The 19616-nt window shown below is 39.5% G+C and overlaps 1 protein-coding gene across 16 annotated transcripts in view; it reads left to right on the forward strand.

Moving 5' to 3' along the window:
- LOC121885897 (A-kinase anchor protein 2) overlaps positions 1-19616 on the forward strand; it is a 106932-nt gene that overhangs the window by 13164 nt on the left and 74152 nt on the right. For 10 of the 16 annotated variants that reach the window (XM_042395710.1, XM_042395708.1, XM_042395712.1 and 7 more), the window contains one exon: positions 6737-7059. The exons of 1 other annotated variant lie outside the window; for it this stretch is intronic. In XM_042395710.1, coding sequence (XP_042251644.1) covers positions 6737-7059 — 323 coding nt within the window. Of the gene's footprint in view, positions 1-6736; positions 7060-11409; positions 11544-16539; positions 16640-16696; positions 17048-18024; positions 18077-19616 lie in introns of those variants that run through there. 5 more of the 16 variants (XM_042395717.1, XM_042395715.1, XM_042395718.1 and 2 more) reach the window with 5 other exon arrangements.

A 19616-nucleotide genomic window follows, 5' to 3' on the forward strand; every position in this document is an offset into this window, starting at 1 on the left:
CAGGACACACATATTTACCCAAACAGACCTGCAGAAATCACAATTACAAATACATTAAACACACAAAACAAACATTTACTCCTCACGGCACATACACACAATGCATTGACACACACTGCTACACACTGTATGCACTCACAGCAGCAACCCTCCACCCTTTGAGCACAGGGTTCTCCATAAAATTATCCCCACACGCCTCCCCCTCCTCCTCCAAACCAGTGCTTGGGATTTCCCAGTTAACAGGGTTTTCCCAACTGTTCCTCCCTTGGCAGAAAGCTCTATAATATCTCTCACACACACATATACACATTCCTAAACTGAGCAATTAGCGTGGTCTTTGTGTGCGTCTACTGAAGCTGGCCGGCCAGTCAGTGGTCTGCAATGAAAAATTTACACTGCCCTTTCTGATGTTTTATTCACACTGCTAATAGATGGGAAAATGTTGAACGCAGCTGGACACCTCGGCCTCGCATAGCCAGTCCAGAGCTCACAAGTTCAGTATTCGCCGGGAGCCTTGAGCCTGAAAAACATCAGCAAGAATTAGTTGAGCTGGAAGCTGAAGCAGTGAACTATGGAGGACGGTTTAAATGATGATTTAACTCGCCACCTCTTTAAACTCTTGAACCATGAGAACAATCATTTAAACTAGGCATTGTAGATATACAATAAAGTCTTATTCTATAACTGTGTAGCGTACTTCTGGTCTCAAAACTTATTTAGAAACAGATTTTGTTGGATAATTTTAGAGACATTTTATGATTTTTTTTTCTAAACAGCTGTTATGATTTTACACTGTGAGACCAATGACAGCCCAGTTATGAATTCACCCAAACATGATGTCAAACACTTAGTGTACAGATTATAAATAAGTAAGCTGTTCATAAGCAAATACCTATTGACTGTAACAAACAAGCAAGGTTGTCGCATTTGTAGGCATAAGTCATTTGTATCTGATATTTTTCACGAAGAAGGGATATGACACAGAACCTTCAGCTTCACTTTTTTCTAAATGGAAGTATTTCAGTTTGAACAAAGGGTCAAATAAAAACTAAAGACAAATATGTAAATCTTTACCATTATCTTTAACATACAAAACAAATCCCATAATATGTATAAAAAATGGAGCCTGTAAATGTTGTGTATCTCAGGCTCTGCTAGGGGGGGGGGGGGGGTTGTGAGCTCAGGGACACAGTCTGTGTCAAGCTTGCTCATATTTGCTCCAGAACATCACATTAGCGGAGCCACACTGCCAAACTAAAACACATATCACTGCGATAGATGGTTAAAACCTTGACTTGAGTGTCTTGACTGAATTGCAGATATTGCTCATTTCTCTTACCAAAACTCTCCATAATATAGGTTTTATGTTGGAGTACATAATCACTACATTTTTTGTTATACTCTGCATGTCCTAAATTGCATCTGATGAGTGTTTGGACAACTGCCAAAGAAGGTGGACTTCTTAGTTACAGATGTGTAGAATCGATACATACAACTCAGTTTTCACTCAACTAGTTTCTGTGACTTTCAGTTTGATAGAGATAGAAGATGATAGAGTTCATTTTCGTGTCAAAATTGCAGCTTAATTAACCCTTTTCAAAATGATTTGGATAGCGTCTGAAATGCATCAAACTGGAAACATGAGCATTCTGCTTAGCTTATGAAAATCTGACAGTAAGTCGAACAACTATACTATAAACTCTGACAACCTTCTGCCACCTTCCTGTCACACACTGTAATTTAATCCAGTGCTGTTTGTCACTGTCCATTTATTTTACATGTTTGATGGCAGACTAGGCTTAAAAAGCAGAGATTAGAATAGCAGTAAGATTTAGCTGCGTCTGTAGCTCCAGCTGCACTGCAGATGAGAGAATGGAGCTCTGTTTAATTTTTCATTTGTTTTAATGACTTGACACTGACAAGAAGGATGTCATCATCCTTCATCTTCCCCCTAATCCTGCCCAGGATGTTAATGAATTGTTTATCACCACTGTTGAAGCAAATATATGTTCTGTATTTGCTCAACTGAAGTGGGTCAGGAGCTGTACTCCTTGTTGGCTGTATCAAAGTTGAGTATGTGTTGTGCTAAATGGTGTTGTTCAGGACAAAATCCCTCACTGGCATCAGTAGTAGTGTCTTTTTTTTAATTCACAGTTTTGCATTTGTAAGGTGTTATGTTACATTTTGTGCAACTTTAACATTGGTTATACATTACTGTGAAGGTATTTAGTGCTAAAACTTCATAAGAGTACATGTGAATTTGTTACAGTAGTAGACTTACAATTAGTATAATCTGACTTGCACAGTGACAGTCAAATCTGGCTCCAGCAGATGGCTATGCTGAATATACAAACCCCCCCCAAAGCTGCTAATGAATCTGTAATATGTTACACTACTTTCTTTTCACACTGTACACACATTTAGAACCATATAAATTACATAGAAGTATTGGTCTGTTTAACTGCACCTTCAAAGGAACAAAAAGTAACATTTATTGCACCATACTGACTTTGATAGAAAGGCTGAGCAGCAGTCATAAAGGACAGTAATATCAGGCAAGGTGAGATTTCTACATTTTTGAACTGAATGACCTGAATAATTGATATCATCTAAAAACTGCAGTGTAGCTGTGTGAAAAATTTGAAAAATGAAAATTAATCAACACCTTTTTGACTTATTTAAAGCTGTTTTTGTCCCCTACTCACTGATGTAAGGTGTCAGAAATGTAGTAAAACTGTGTGGAAGAACTTCTGAAGTGGGTCAGAGTAAATCCCAGTTGTGGTTCCTGTGGTATCGCTGGCTTATCTAAACTGACAGACTTTCTGGATCAACAACCGAAACCTACTGCAGCAGAAAGCATCACCCGCCGTCTGTTTTATCTAAACGCGTGTGCCTGTCAGTGTGTCTATCTGCCAGTCTATCTGAATGTGCAGGAAACAGACCTGACAGTATAGCTGTAAAGAGACAGGCAGCTTGAAAATTTGTATGTCTGCTGAAACTAATGAAACAAGGATAAAGGAGCCTCACATATGATGCAGAACCTTGCAAGATATGGAATGAATAGTTGACTAATCACTGTGTGTCATCTGTTTTCAAGCCAAAACTGAAGAGTCGTGAGAATCACTGCAGGGAGATCAAGTCCTTTCAAGTGTATATTTCTCATTAAAATGTTTTAAAAGAGTTTATACAGTTTTCAGTCACTTAAATATTCTATAATTCAGTTTGATTTCTTAGGTTGCAAAAAGATTTAATTAACTGAAAAACACTGGATTGTGTCCTATTCCTTTCCTTCTTCACTCTCAGTTCACTCCACTATCATACCCTGTCCTATACTGTATCACTTTAGCCACATACATATTTATAGGATGAGTGAGGGTATAATCTTAATCTTAATCTTAAAATACTGTAGGTTGTGGCTGAAAGTTGCAGTGATCTTCTAAAAGCCTTAAAAAGTACTAAAGCTATCACTGGAAAATGTTACTTGAAACTCTGACAGACAGCGCCCTCTACTGGGTGTCCTCTGACTGTGCAACTATGGTGACAGTCACTGTATTATTCTGTTTTTTTTTTTTATTTTATTTATAATGCACTGCTTCTGCAGACAATGTATTGACCAATAAAATATGAGCTGCATTATTTCACATGTAAAACATCAGAGAATCCCAGCAGAGTCTGAAATGAGGACAGTTTTTTTTGTGGACTTTTTTTGTGGAAAAACCATATCAGACACAAACTGTTCTTCCAAGCAGAGTATATTTATATATATCTTAAAACATGTGTGGAGGGATCTTGAAGAATCACATCTGATATTTTTAATAATTTAATATCAATGACCCTATAGGCATATAGCAGGGTTCTTGCCGTCTATCCTGTATCTATTTGATACTACCACTAGGAGACACCAGTCAGACAAATGGCTTTATAAATCCAAAAGATGGCAGTATTGTCCATACTTTTAAAAGGACATTAACCACTATCACTATCACTGTCACTATCACTCTCATCACACTGGATTACACGCATTTTCTAAGGTATGACATACTTTTCATGTGATCCACTAAGATACAATACTGACTCCAGGTCTGATGAACATTATTAAGTTACTTCACTTCTAATATTAGTCAATTTTAATCTATTTGTAGATATAACAAGTTATTTAAGTTGTTTTGAAAGTTCAAAAGTAGAAGTAGATAAAGTGTAAACTGAATAATCAGTTATGTGGATGGCATCATCGTAGTGCGCAGTGCTCTACATGTGATCAAGAATTCATTTCAGCTCACTGATCTGCAACGATGATGCATGAATTCAGCTGCACATGATCAGTTATTGTAATCTGAATATAAAAACATATTATATAACAAGTTGCATACACTCAAAAGTATGATTGATGGAAGACACGTAATTCACTAACAACTCTTATTACACACAACCTGCTGGGTTGAGAGAGAGAGAGAGAGAAAGAGAGAGCGGAGGGCAGAGGCTGCATGTGTGATGCCCATTTAAGGTCACTACCTAAACCTGAAGAGCAGCCTTGAAATAACTGGCATACCATGCAATATGATAACCATGGAGTCAACAGGAATTGCCAGGAAGGCAAAGAGAGAGAAGAGGGAGCAGAGAGAAGGCAGATACACTCAGAAGAAGTTGTATCTAAATGTGTCAGGAATGTGAAACATCTTGGCACTTTAAGTGATGTGACTTTCACATTGTCCTTTGAGCCTGGACATGATATGAAGTCTGCTATATTTGCTGGCAATATGGAGCATTCACATTAATAAATCCTTCCTTTCTTACAAACTAGGTTTACCTTATTTCTTATACCATGGAAAACCCATTATTTTCAATCTAACTGCTTGAATTTATTTGCTTGAATAAAAATGCCTGATTAATCTATAAACAATGAATGTATGAACACACTTACTGTTGCACCTCTTCTATGTATTTAGTGACCAGGTTGCAGTTGCCCAGCGCAGACTAAGCTAAAAGTATGCTGACGTGTTGTCTGGCATCTCTTTATACAGTTTAGATTTGAGATTCATTCTTAGGGTTTTCACATTAGAGTTCATCCACCGTAGTCTGTAAGTAGACTACAGATAGATGGAGATGAGAGAGAGAAGGAGAAACATGCTCTAATGTGTAGGGAGGGAAAGAAAGAAGAAAGTAAATAAATATTGAAGAAAGCAGAAATAAAGGAAAGAAGCCACCCGGAGTAACATAGAAGGAAGAATCAAAGCATGTCAGTAAAATAGACGGTTGACTAATAGTAGCACGAAAGATAAGATGGGAGGGAGAAATAGGAGAATGCGGAAAGTCACTGCTAAGTACTCATCCAGCAGGTTAAAGACCCAATAAAAAGGCTGCTAAGCTTCTTGTTTGACAGAATATCTGCTACAAGTGTCATAGACTAAACTGTACTTACTGAGCAGCAACTTGTCTTGTCTAGCATGGTTATGTTTTCAGAAGAAAAATGAGGTGGCATGCCGATCAACCCACTCTCTACTGTACAGTATACATGTATATCTATAATATTAGTGTTGCTTAGATTCAACCTGCAACTGATGTTCCTCTTTGTCTGTGGAATTTGTCTGTGTTTGCCTCGTTCTGTCATGATTTTACAGACTGCTTACTTCTATATAAATTTAGTTAATGGTCACCAATTTTCAAAATTGGTTGTTGTTGGTTGTTCAAAACAAGTCCATTCTGAGTTGTCATGGACATTCAGCACACATTATCTTTCTTAACGGACTGCAGACCTGTCATATTAAAGAATTTTTGTGACTGTACTGAACAGATCTGATTGTGATCGTGTCTAAGATGACAAAAATCTACAAGGAATCAACCGCAATCTGCTAAACTTAAATGTAATCATCAGTTGTTTCGCACTTGAGGAGGGGGGGGGGTTCTAAACACTCTTCAAAGATTATGTTCAGATTTGAATGGACTCCAGCTGTGAAAATCAGGCATGCTCGATATTAACATGACAGCTCCCGACTGTTGTGGATTTGAATCCTCCGCAGCCCACTGTGAGATAACGTGTGTCCGTGGTGACATGCTCTAATTCTTTTTCTTGCGCTCCACAAGTTTGAAAATCAGTCATCACATCAGGATTGTAAGGAGTTTTATTTGGCTTTTGTCGCCTCAAGTTGTCAACGTGCTGAGTGTCAGGCTTCTTTTGTAGTTGACAAATCCCGCTCAAGTATCATTCAGTCTTATCCACCCATCCAACCATCCGTCTATTTTCTGTAAACTCTTTTGAGAGGCAATTGAGAGATTTTTGAGTATCCTATCTGCCCCTTTAAATGAATCCCTACTCAGTCTCCAAGGGGAAAGGTTGCTCTCAGGGTAGCAGCCTGAGTGAGGCAGATTGGCCACTCCTTTCACTATAATGTAACTCCCCTAAGGCTCTATTTCTCACTATCTATCTGCTGCCATCCTGTCTTCTCTATCCCGCTCTCTCATCTCACCTAGCTCACCCTCCTTCTCTCTCTCATCTCCTATCTATCACTCGCTCCTAGTTACAGCATCTTTAAATCCCTCATTTCTCTCTTTCTCATTGACATCATCACCAATACATTTATACGCACAAATACAGGTGACCCCTCTCTCTCTCTCTCTCTCTCTCTCTCTCTCTCTCTCTCTCTCTCTCTCTCTCTCTCTCTCTCTCACACACACACACACACACACATACACACATACACACACAAACATGCTAACACCCATCCCCTCCTGCTGGCAGAGCCGGGCGATGCAGGAGTGGCGGCGGCAGCAGCTGCTCTGACACATTCTGGTGTGACAAACACACACCGAAAAGACAGGAGGAAAGAAGGAGGAAGAGGAGGAGAAGATAAGGAGGAGGAGGAGGAGGGGGGGCCGGAGGAGGAGAGAAGGAAGAGAGAGAGAGAAGAAGAGGAGGACACAACTCTTGTCAAAAGGACACGGGAGGACAGGAGAAGGAGAGAAGGACGAGGAGGAGGAAGGGAAGGAGAGGAGAGCAGAGGAGACGCGTGTTGCAGCCATGTCAGACACACCTTTGCAGAGGAACGGCACCGCAACGGCGATGTGAGTAGATTGTCTTTATTTTTTTGTCTATCTCTCTCTCCATCTCTCCTCTCTTTGCCCATATCCCTCCATCGCTCTCCCCTCCATCTGACAGGGGTTGTCATGGGAACGGGAGCTCCGTCATGGTGAGGCTGCTGCTCAGTCATGACTGGAGAGGAGACACGCGGTACACCATGTACACTCCTCCCTCTCCTCTCCTCTCCTCTCCTCTCCTCTCTCTGTCTTGCTTTTCTTCACTCACCATCGCCTTCTGCAAACCTCTCACCTCACCACACATCAACCCTTCATGGCTTTACTCTCTCGCCCTATTTTCTGCTTTCTGTTACTGTCTCTTTTCTGTGTCTTCTACTTGTAATTTTACAAAATCAGTCCTGTACTCCTTCTTCCTCATCTTCCTCTATCTCCCTGTCCCTGTTCCTGTCTCCTAACATCATGGGCCAGTACAGTATGTGTGGTTGTGTATCTGTGTGTGTGTGTGTGTGTGTAATGTGGCATGTTTTAGCATAGTCAGTGTGGATGCTGCAGGCTTGGTCCAGTCTCAGTGTGTGTGTCAGCATAGTCCGCCATGCTGCAGACCCCTTCTTGCTGTGTGTGTGATTTGTGTGTCTGTGTGTCTACGTTTGTTAATACATACATGAGAAAAAAAATGCCCATGCAAAGATAGAAAGATAACAAAATGAAAAGCCCCTTGGTTTCTGGTAATTTCATCAGCACAGTATGAAAATCAACCTAAAAAAGACTGAAAACCTGCATTATATCCATGACTGCTATAGTCATAAAATCACAGCAAGACAAATAGACACTGACAGTGTGTTAAGGAGTGTTAAGATTGCTTTTTGGATAGAAAAATGTTGCTCAGCTCAGATGCTGTCAAGTCTTTGATGTTTTTTTTCCCCTTAAGTACTAGAAATGCACCTTGTCAGCAGACTTGTCAGATCAGTCTGACCCTTCTGCTGCATTTGCAGGCAAATAGTGTTTCCATTGTTATATACAGGAAAAGGCAAACAATAATCCTATATTTTACAAACAATCTGTCATGTTCAGCACATGCCAAGAGCCATGTTGTAATGAAATTTTATAGCTGTACCACCCCAAACATACCACTTTCTTTCTGAAAATTATGTTTGAGTGAGCCTGTTGCTTTAAGAGAGTTGCATCATGGGTTGTTTGTAGCCTTAATGTTGCTGGGCTAGCGAGTTTTTCCCGCCCGCTCTACCATTATAATTTCCAGTAAATTCAGTTTAGCCTACAATTTTCTGCTGACTCGTGTTACATGGAAGTACACATTAAGACTGGAAATAATATCTTCAGCATAGAAATGGACTGGAAATAATTGTCTAATGACCAAGAAATACTGTATGGACACAATCATGGGTCACTATCACAGAATGTTATGTTAAAAGATGATGAGTGCGAAATGACATTCAGTTTCTCCAGGAAATTGCGATTTTGCAATCACAGTAAGTAACGCACATTCAACAAATCTCCACAATATTTGTAAGAGCTTGTGATTTTGTTAAATTACCACACCTTTTTTGAATGAAATGGCCAAATCAACAGACCGCTTATGATTTGGATGAGTTGTCGCATTTTGTGCCATGGTAACTTTTGTCATTGCAGTGTGCATTCAGCAAGGATTCAGGCGTACATTCACGAGGATATGTCAAATCCCTCCTGCCAAGAGAAATTACCGCCGTAGACCATGCAAACAATTCCCAATATTCCCAAATGAGGTTTGCATTCAATTAGTCAGAAGAATACATGTTGAGCAAAGATGGACATAATCTACCTCAAACACAAATGCTAAATGGACTGTATTTATATAACGCTTTTCTAGTCTATCAACCACTCAAAATGCTTTACAACACATGCCAACATTCATGCATTCACACACTGATGGCAGAGGCTGCCATGTAAGATGCCAACCTGCTCATTGGGAGCCATATAGGACCTTACAATGTTTCCAATGCTCACCCACCCATTCACACACACTCACACACAATTTGGGGTTCAGTATCTTGCCCAAGAACACTTCAACATGCAGACTGGAGGATCAAACCACCAACCGTCTGATTGGTGGATGCCCCGCTCTACCTCCTGAGCCACAGCCACCCCATAAAAATGGGCACTTTGGAACAGAAACTATATTTTTATGTTAGTGGATTTATTTTAACAGAATTATTGACTGATTTTATTTGGTGCTGATGTTGAGGTTGGAGTTTATTAAATAAAGGCTTATAAATGGATTCAATTACAGTATTTTCTCTTTTATATAACTTTGAGTCCATGGTTCTCATGTTCAGAAAATACATTAAACATTAGCACTGTAATATAGTTGTTTCTGTGATATGCAGCATGCTTTTTATCGAAGGAAGTGATTACATATGACTCTTCATTGGTAGTTTTTTTAAATCACATTCATGCAATTTTACTGCAATAAGAGCACATAAAACATCACAAATTGCATCTTAATTTTTGAGAAAAGCTGCTGCAAAATCAAGCATTCCTGGGTGCAATAATCACAAAAAAACTGCAAAATCCTGGATGGACTAGACAATGAAAAATGTTAACAGTCATAGAAAAACTTGTAGTCCCAAAATTTACCACGTTCAACAGCAGAAGTGTGTCGAACTATGTGAAAAACCAAATGAATAATACTTAACAAAGGTGAGATTTATGCTTTTTGAAAAGTATTCTCAAACAATTTGTCAAACTTTTCAAGAGAAAAGGCCTAATGATGAGGACTAATGATGAATTTGAGAAACTCATTTCTGTTAAATCTGCCCCAATTCTAATAACAAGCAGGACAAAGCCGCTAACCTAAACACTGCTTTAACGTTAGCCAAACTGAAACAGCAGTATTAAGCTACCAGTGCTGTCTGAAAGTTGTAGAAACCATCAAACAAGCTGAGTTCACTGGTTAATATGGAATTTCTTTGAGATGATTAAAAATGGAAAATCTTAAAGTAGTGATCATTTTTGATGCACCTGATTGCTCCATTCACATGTGGGCTAAATAAATTGGTGAGAAGAGAAGTAGTGAAGGTGATAAGAACAGGAGAGTGGGAGATGTTCTGTAGCATTCAGAGCTTTGTGGGTGTACTGTATTGTTTTCTATTGAAGCCATTGTTGGTGGATGAATTCATAAGGCTGCTAAACAACAACAACAAAAAAATCAAAAATTCAATGGCTTTTTTTTTTTTTTTTTACAGTGTGTCCTGCTAAAATCTGTCTTTTTCACAGGCTTGTGCAACCATAACATCTTATTGCAGATTTGGTGCATGGCATGTATCCCGTTATAATGACGCTCATACAGGCTATTTATATTATAGATTATAAAGCTTGTTTGCTGCATAATGTGCAGTTTGCTTGTGTCCCTGTGCAGAGTGTGTACAGTATGTAATTATTATGGCGATAACACAGCCTGTGCGTCTTCGCTTCCAAATAAAAAGTCTTAAAAACCCAGTAGACGTTGCAGATCAGGGGATGCTGAGTGGTTGGCTGTTCTGAGTGACAACCAGCGTGATATATTGCAGCTCACCTACGAGCTGAGAGTTTTAATCAGCTGTAAGCGGGCAGTTTGAGGAGTGATTTTAGCGTCCCCTGTCAGAGCCGCACCCATGGAACAGGCAGAGAAGGTGCAGTGAGGCATGAAGCAGACATGCCTTGCTGGCGCATTAATAGTTAATATTATAATTGGTCAAATGAGACAGTGCTGTCACGATTCAGTCAGTCAGTCACATCCTATCTTTCCATCCATCTGTCTGCCTTTCCATCTGTATACTGTACTCTCTCTCTGGGTTATCCGCTGATTCAGCAGAAAGCTGAGGTAGTATTTGTGGTCGTGTAGAGCCACAGTGGCAGATGGCCCATTCTCTGTTGCTATTTATTACACAAACAAGATGCTTACAGGGTAGCAATCCGGCAAGAACATCAAATTTATTTATATTCCTGTTGTTGCATTTATTGTTAATTGATTATTCATTTATCAACCAAAGACATGAAACATTTGTTGGTCTCGCATGTGAGCTTTTTTTTTTTTTTTTTTAACAAAACAAGCAATTTGAAGATGTTCCTTTGCACTCTTGGAAGTTGCAATGACCATGTTTCACTATTTTTGAATATTTTACAGCTTTATTAATTAATTGATTAATAGCTTTAATCAAAGCCCACTAGGTCTCCTGCATATTTTCTGAGAGTATGTTTAATTTCATGTTTATTTGCAGATCATAATTTCATTCAAATGCAATTTAGTGCTTAAGTGATAAAACATAAAATATATAAAATATTTCAACATAAATGCAGACAGGCAAAAACATCAAAAACAAAATCAGCCTCAACTCAGTTTGGGTTTTATTGGGAATGATCACACAGGTGATTCATGTGACTCATCAACAAACAAGTCATTGCTAGCTGGCGAACATAGAGGAGCATCTAGCTACAGATCAAGATATTTCTTTGAACTTAGCTATATTAACTTCAAGGTAAGGTGATGTTAAGTATATTGTGTTTACAGATTGTTGTGCTGCAAAGTCATAAGTCAATGTGAGATGTACTGTCAGGAGGCAATCCAAGGGTCAACTTTTTTAACAGTCAAGATGGGTTTCCTTTTTATGCAGGCTAATGCTTATGCTACCTAAGTCTCCATTCACACAGAAAGCTAACTGGTTAGTGAGTATTTCTATTCAATTCTAACTGGTTTATCTAATTTGCTTCTGAAAGCCAGTGACCTCCAAACTTTTTTCATCCCTGACAACTTGCCTCTTATAAATGCTTGCACGTTAAATTTAAGACCAATTTTGTAATGGAAAAATAAACATGGTTAGCTGTGCCAAGCAGTGCAGCGCTCAGGGAATTGGCCATTCAAAAATGAGGGGGAAAACGGTGATGAAAGTGAGGAGGGAAAAAAAAAAGTATTTCAGATTTGTTTATACTTTTTAATAGAGTTTAGTTAAACTGTGTGTGTAGACAGACAGACGGATAGTCTCACACACAGCTAGACCTCCCTCCGCGATGTATAAATTATGAATGAGATTAAGGTCTGGCAGTCCCATAGCCAGAAATATATCTGATTGGGTTGCTCTCTCTCTCTCTCTCCCTCTCTCTCTCTGTCCCTCTCACACACATACACTAACTTAGTCTGCAGCAGAGGCCAGTCTGTCCAGATGTGTGGCTCTATCTGTGTGTTGCAGTTATTTTGGGAAAAGAGTACTAAACTCAGGCAAGAGGGATGGCAGCATTAACAGCTCACACACATAAACACACTCATGCACATGCATACAGATGCTTATTCAACTTCTTCTAACTTACTTTCTTTGTGAATATTTGCTCATTCCCTCTACCTCCTACAAACTCTCTTTGCATGTTGTTATATTTCTTTGAGTGTGTGTGTGTGTGTGTGTGTTTTCCTGCCTCTGGTTCCACATCTGGAGGCCATTACCTCTGGGCTGGGATGGGGGAGAGGCGGGGCTGGACTGGCTGTGCAGTGAGGTCATCGCGGCGGCGTGGCGATGCAGAGGAACAATGATGCTGTTGTCTCCAACGGCGACCAACCAATGTAACTGACGCCAGAACGGAGGGGTTAAAGGGGGAGGGAAGGTAGCAGCGTTTTAGAAGGTGAGGAGGAAGTGGAAATGACAGTATAGGAGGTGAAAAGTTGGCATGAAAGAAAATAGAATAGAAAAGAATGTAATGAAAGGTAGAATAACTTCTAAGTAAGGAAGAATGACTTGTAATGACAGTGTGAGCAGGCCAACATAATGACGAGATTGGTGTAAGTCCAGGTCAAACAGAGACTCTTAAGAGATGCCAAACTTAAGTCCTCCACTGTTGCTGGCTGTAAATTCAGACAGCTGCAGAGCTGAACCTGGTTTCATAAACTATAGGATACTAAGAGCCAAACAGATCATGGTCCACAACCTGCATGTGCCCACATTAAAGATCTAGCAATATAGATAAATATGGGCAGGTCCCAGGGTGAAACAGTGCAGTTTTTATTTTATTACCTTGATGGTGGATTGCACATAAGCCTAGAGCAAAAAGTGAGTTGTAGGGTTTTGTCCAACTGAATACATGGAAAAAAGAATGAAAATCACATGTGTGCAATATATTAGCATCTTGGCAAACAATATTAACCTAAAAAAAAAAACAGAAAAATTGAAGATAAAATAAATTATAGCTCACCACTGTACATAGCACCACATCAAACATTACACCTAATATAAAGTTAAAGCCAGCTATATCTTCAGACGATTCACAATAAAGGATTACGAATCAGAGGATAGCTAGCTATTTCAGGGCAGCTCAAAAAGCTGTAACCACAATACTGACATATTATCACCTTATAAAGTGACAGTCTTGTTAGGAAACAGTTTGTTGTTCATATACCAGACACGAAGCAACATTAGCATTCATTTCAGCTGATGAATGTAAGTTCAGTATTCACTCTCTTTTAGCTCCGGTTTGGTCTCCACCAACTCCTGAGGGAAGTATCTTGTTTCTTAGCTGCTAAATGCTCCACTGCTATTTGGTGCATATACAGTGAGTTTATTAGAGCCGTTTTGCTGGCTGCTGCATCTGGAAATGACTATGATCAGAGCAGGTAGAGGGATCCAAAACTGTGAAGTTTCCGGCCATAAAACCAAAACAACGTGCTGAGGGACGCTAAAACACCTCGTATAGAGCTGATGGAAACTGCACAGTCAGGTGATAATTTTCTGTGGGTTTGTCACCAAAAGTGACACCTTTCACATGACACATACTCATTTGACTGACTGTACACAAAATATATTTATATATATTAGTGCAGCTTTAAACAATGTAATATTGATTTACCTTATAAGGATATCATGTTGCAAAATGTAAGTTCTATGAAGTCATCTTTTGAAAACAAAAGTATTAAATTTAGAAGAAAATGCACTTACATAGTGAAGAAGCTGGAGATCCACCTTAACCCAAACAACAATATACATTATGTTCTTCTCATAAACTTATGAAAATTACCAAAAAGACATCAAAAGAGCCAAGGCTTGTATACTTAAACTGATACAAAAAGTAAGTGTTGAATGAAACAGATAAAGACAAACAAATAAAATGAAAATATAGGTAATATACTGTATGTTCTACTCTTAAAATAATTGATTATAACTTGTGGAATTTATGTAGTTTACATAGTTTATGTTTAATACAGAGGTTTTGTTTTTTATAAATGTTGGAAACATATATACCGTGTGTATATTTCAAAATACTTACTTAAAATGAAAAAAAACATTAAAAATGTTAAATATGTAAAAACAGAAATGAAATCAATTTGTAATTTTTGCTCTTTTCTTGTAAAACAAAACCAAAAAAGGGAAAATACATATTTCACTATTGTCATGCTCAAAAAGACTTCCAAACTTTAAGGAATGCATTAGATGAAAAACGTCATCACTCCTGAATCCATCATCGTGTTAGATACCTCTCGTCTCTGCGCATCGGCTCGGAAATTATATAATAACATGTTCAAGTGGCCGTATATAGTTCACTTGACTTTTAACAGCTCTTGAACGCCTCTAAACATCAAAATCCCAGAGTACCTTGACTTTTAATAGATTATATGCAAATATGGACACTATAGCTACGGGCTGCATTAGAGTCATTTTTGATTTATTCAAGTCTTGCAGCTGCCTGGTGGCTTTACAGGACAGAAACTCTCCAGCTGCAGTTATTTATTGTACACTTTCTTTTCTCTTGGAGTAACGCAGTGGCTGTTATGTCTGTGTGTGTTTGTGTGTGAGTGTGTGTTACATGCTTCAGTATTCTCTAAGGAGTTGACCAGGGTTGCTGCTGCTGTTTCTCCTTATATGGATGTCTGCTTCTGGAAGGAAGGATGGAGAAAAAGGAGAGAGAGATTAGGGCAGGGGGGGATTAAGGGAGAGGAAGAAATGGATAGATGGAAGGAGGGACAGGGACAGGAGAGACAGAGACAGGAAAGAGGAGGAATGGGGGGGATCAGGTGAGAGATGGGAGTAGAGACGGGAGAGAGGGAGAGGAAAGGTTTGAGGAGTGAGGGGTTGAAAGGGAATGAAGATGAAGAATGAAAGGAGGGATGGAGGGCACAGATGCACCGTGGGGGGGGGATAAAGGAAAGGAAATGAAAGAGAAAAATAGAGCAAGAAAGGAAGGGGGAAGAGGAGAACGTGTTGGGTATGGGAAAGGATAGATGAATGCACAAACGAGGGCAAGAATGCAGCAAAGGAAAAGAGGAAGAGATGGAGGGAAAGAGAAAGGATGTAGGGAAAGATTTAGCGAAAGACAGGAGGAAAATAAGAAAGTAAAGTAAAAATGGTGCAAGAAAGGAGAGAGAAGAGTGGATGAAATTCAGGTGAACCTAGAAAGGGAAAATAAGGGGAAAAGAAAATTGGGACACGGGTAACTGTGACCCATTTAAACAAACTCTGCTTTTGTGTGTGTGTGTGTGTGTGTGTGTGTGTAAGAACATGTGTTGTGCTTTTGCAGTTTCAAAGATGTCCAATAGACGCTCATCTGCACACATCAATTCATGAATTGACATAATTATCTTCCTTTTTTTCTTTTTCCCTTTTTTTTTTCCATCCATTCCTATTTTCTAAACCAGAGTCCTTCTATTGATGTCCATTTAAAAGGCTCTGAAATAAATGCATGACTAGAATGACCAGAAATAGAACCTGAAGAGTCAGCTGTAGGATTGTTTGTGTGTGGGCGGCATCACTGCCTATAGTTTCATAAAATTATGTTAAAAGATCATAATACCTGAATATGTGCCCGAGCACATTCTGCACTTTCTCTCCCATCTACAAGTGAGAGATATAAATCGCAAACGACCCCTATCATGAGCTTATAGAAGCCTACAGTCTTATAGACCACACTGGCTGTCGGTTTGCCCAGGAAACCCACAGTCAGTGTGGAAAAGACTTTAAACTCTAATGTTAGCTGGTTAGCTAGCAGTACTTCTCTTTGACATTAACATGAAAGCTCACAAACATGTAACTACTTATTTTTAAGAACATAGTTTGCTCTTGATCCTTTGTAGGAAATCTCCTTATGTCCATCCCTGTTTTATAGGATGCATTTCAGTGCTGCAGATTTGTTTTGACAAAAACAATAATTTAGCTACTAATAATAGCAAAGGACAACAAGCTAACACAATGTTATAATTAGTTGTAAGTTATAGTTAAAACCGCTGATGCTAACGTCACTTTAAACTGGGAAATTCTCAAGCTTTAAGTAATATGTGCCCCTCCAGTTGAATGGGTACAACACCTCTGAGTTTGCCCTTGTTGATTTATTAGTTTTCAATTAAAAAAAATACACATGGACACATTTCAGTAGGAGTTTATTGTTAAAAATGACTTTTGTTGTGTTTTATTACATTGGCATTGAGCTGTGTCCTCTTTATTATCTGATATTTCTCTGAACAGACACTATCTGAGTTGGTAGAAGCATTTTGCTGGTCGATGTTACAGAAACTGGAAAGTAACCACTGAAGGATGCTTAAATGTGAATATTCATGATGAATATGTTGAAACAACAGAGATGAAAGAATGAAGAAACGCAGCAGGTTGTTTAAACTTTACTGTGTTTTTCTCATTTTGTTCTTCTTCACTGTTTACCTTCGGTTACTTTACTTAACAACCATTGGCATGTCAATTAGCAGCAGCAATAGCAGATAGCAGCAATGAGGTGTTTGGTGTTAGATATAGACCACTCTGTTATGTGATAGCATTCAGTGCAGTTCAGTTGATCATTATCTGAAGATCAGGTCAGTTCATTGGAATAACATTTACCATCAATTCTACCAAACCACAATTAATGACCAACACATGACAGCAAGGTTTCTGTTTTTCATCTCCAATCTTCCAGAGAAGTCTTCACAGTATATCATTTGTGATCAGGACAGAGAGACAGAAGTATGCTGCATTTCAGAAGTTCTTCCAAGATTGCGGGCCAAAGGAAATGCCAAACTATGGTAACTAAACTGATGACTAATGTTTTTAGAGAAGTTTCAGATAGACCAAAATACCAATATGTAACCGCTTGAATAAATCAAAAGCAGAAAAGAAACGGAAAACTCTTGAACAAAAACAGATCATGGAAGAGAAATGAATCAAAGGTTGCAGTGCTCTTATAGATAGATGACAATGAATACCATTCTACTGCCTGGAAAAGAAAACTTAACAATCAATATTCATGATAGGAGAATGATTTATCTCTGGAATAAAAGATAGAGTAAAGTTAAAAAGTAAAACAATAAAAATTGAGAGATGAACAATTTAATCTTCTATGACGTTCTGTTTTTCCATTCTCGTCTGATCTTGGGCACCCTCAGCTTTGCAAATATGACAAATCACTCCTTTGCTTCCCTTTTTCCTTACTTGTGCAATTTTATTTTGTTCTTCCTCTTTCTCTCCCTCGTCGCCTCTCTTTCTCTCCCTCTCTTCTCACTCCTCTCCCTCCCCTACCTTCATGCAGTCGCTTTCCTCTTCCACCCCTTCCTCTTCTCTCTCTCTCAGCTGCTCCTCCCAGCTGTTTAATCACACATGGCTCATGCCTAAAAAAGAGAGGGACGGAGGGGAGGGGACAAATGGGAGGAGAGACAGGGAGCCAAAAGAAAGAGTGGGTGATACAGAGAGAGAGAGAGAGAGAGAGAGAATGCGAGCAGCGGGGCTGAGTGTGAGGCACATGGCCAGTGAATGAGAGATCTTTGCGTCCTCGCAGCGCGAGCTCCTTGTTCCACTGTCTCCTCTCTCTGTGGTTGGATTACTGCTGAGGAAGGACCTCGTCTGGATACTCCTCCTCCTCCTCCTCTTCTTCTCCTTCTCTTCCCTCTTTCCTCTACTTCCCTCCCCTCTCTTGTCTCGCTGAGGGACTCCAGCTCTCTGTCTTCCCCAAAGTCTCACCTCTCATTCTCCTTTCACCCCCCCTCTCCCCTGCTTCCCCCCTCAGGATGTCGTGTGAGGAGGCTCAGCTCCACAAAGAGAGGCTGCAGGCCTTGGCGGTAAGTCAAAGTGTGTTTAAACTGTCTCTTTTTGCTCTGCTCGTCTCTTTCGTTAATGTTTCTTTGGCCTTCCGTGTGTTTGCTTTGCTGTCTGTTTGTCTGTGAGTGACTTTCATGGCCGTCAGAGATCGTGTCTCACCTTGACTTAATCTACCTCTCTCTCTGTCATTCACCGCACCGTGCTCTCACTTAACTGTCTGACACCTTTGAGTTCCTGCAGCTCCGCCTGTCTCTCTCCCGCTTCCATTAGTCTCATTCTCTATCAAGCTCCCTCTGTCTCGTCACATTATTCATTCATGTTCCATTCACTCCAACACTAACACTTGTAAAGGGCGGGAAAAAGTATGAGTATTGAAGTTTGACGGATGAATTTGTATGACATAAACACACCAGGCTAAATGTACGATTAGCCCTTGGCTGGAACTTGAACATGGAGTCGTCATTACAGACACTGTTGACAGTGCAATGTGTATATTAGCGTTGTCGTCATCCAGCTTAGCTTCTTTGCTGGAAGGCTAAATGCTAACTGAGGCTTAAAAAAAGCTAGAATAAACATAAATTTTGCAGTGCATGTCAGTTTTTTTGATAAAAAAAGATTGCATCCAAGAGTCGGATTGCTTTTTGTCATTGAATTAAAAAGTGAATGTGTTGGGTGACCTGCAGCATGACATCATAGCCTCATACACCCATTTTCGTCATATAAAACAGTGATTTTTGTTGCACTGATTGTTATGTGCTTTATTCCCTCATTGCTCTTCTGTCTCACACCGCTGCTGCATTTGTCTCGCTGTTCGTGTCAGCTTTCATCTTGTTCTGTGTCCTTTTTTTTTTTTGGCGAAACCAACTCAGTGGAAAGTTAGTGGAAAGATGTTTTTTTTTTTTTTTTTTTGGGAGTTTTAGGTGTATCTCAGCTGTGAGGTAACAGTAGTCTAATTTGTGTTCCGTTACTCACTGTTATGTTTCACGATTAAGGAGTCATCTGTTGAAGTGTTTGGCTCAGGTCCTGATGGGACTTTAAAGCAACAGTTAAACCGGAGTTCACTGCCTGGAACTAAATTTGGCGCCAGCAAGAACCACAGCATACCACACACACTCAAGACGCACAGAGGCACAGGGACACACACACACACACACACACATTCAAACACACAAGTGGGGGGAACAGCCGCAGTAGAAGCAGATGGAGAAACTATTTTGGCCACGTTGAAACATGGCAGCCATACCAGGCTGTATGTACTTAAACCAGTAAGTAAAGAAAGAAAGTGGAAAGTTCTCATGATTTGAAGAGAGAGGAACAAGCATTGCTGCTTCTTGCATCATTATTGCATGTGTATTAAGCAAAACACTACCGAATAAAAAACCATTGATCATGTTATCATGTAAATTAGTTTTGGTTTAGTGCGCCGGGCCAAGAAAAACGTAGTCTCCGTTCCGCAAATTATGCAGAATATTCTGGTGGCATGCAGCTGTTGTAAACTTAACCTTAACACTACAAAGAATGCTCTATCTGGTAGTCTAAATCTATCCTGAAGGACTATTT

The sequence above is a fragment of the Thunnus maccoyii genome, chromosome 19 (assembly GCF_910596095.1).
Source record: "Thunnus maccoyii chromosome 19, fThuMac1.1, whole genome shotgun sequence".
In the NCBI taxonomy this organism is placed as follows: Eukaryota; Metazoa; Chordata; class Actinopteri; order Scombriformes; family Scombridae; genus Thunnus; species Thunnus maccoyii.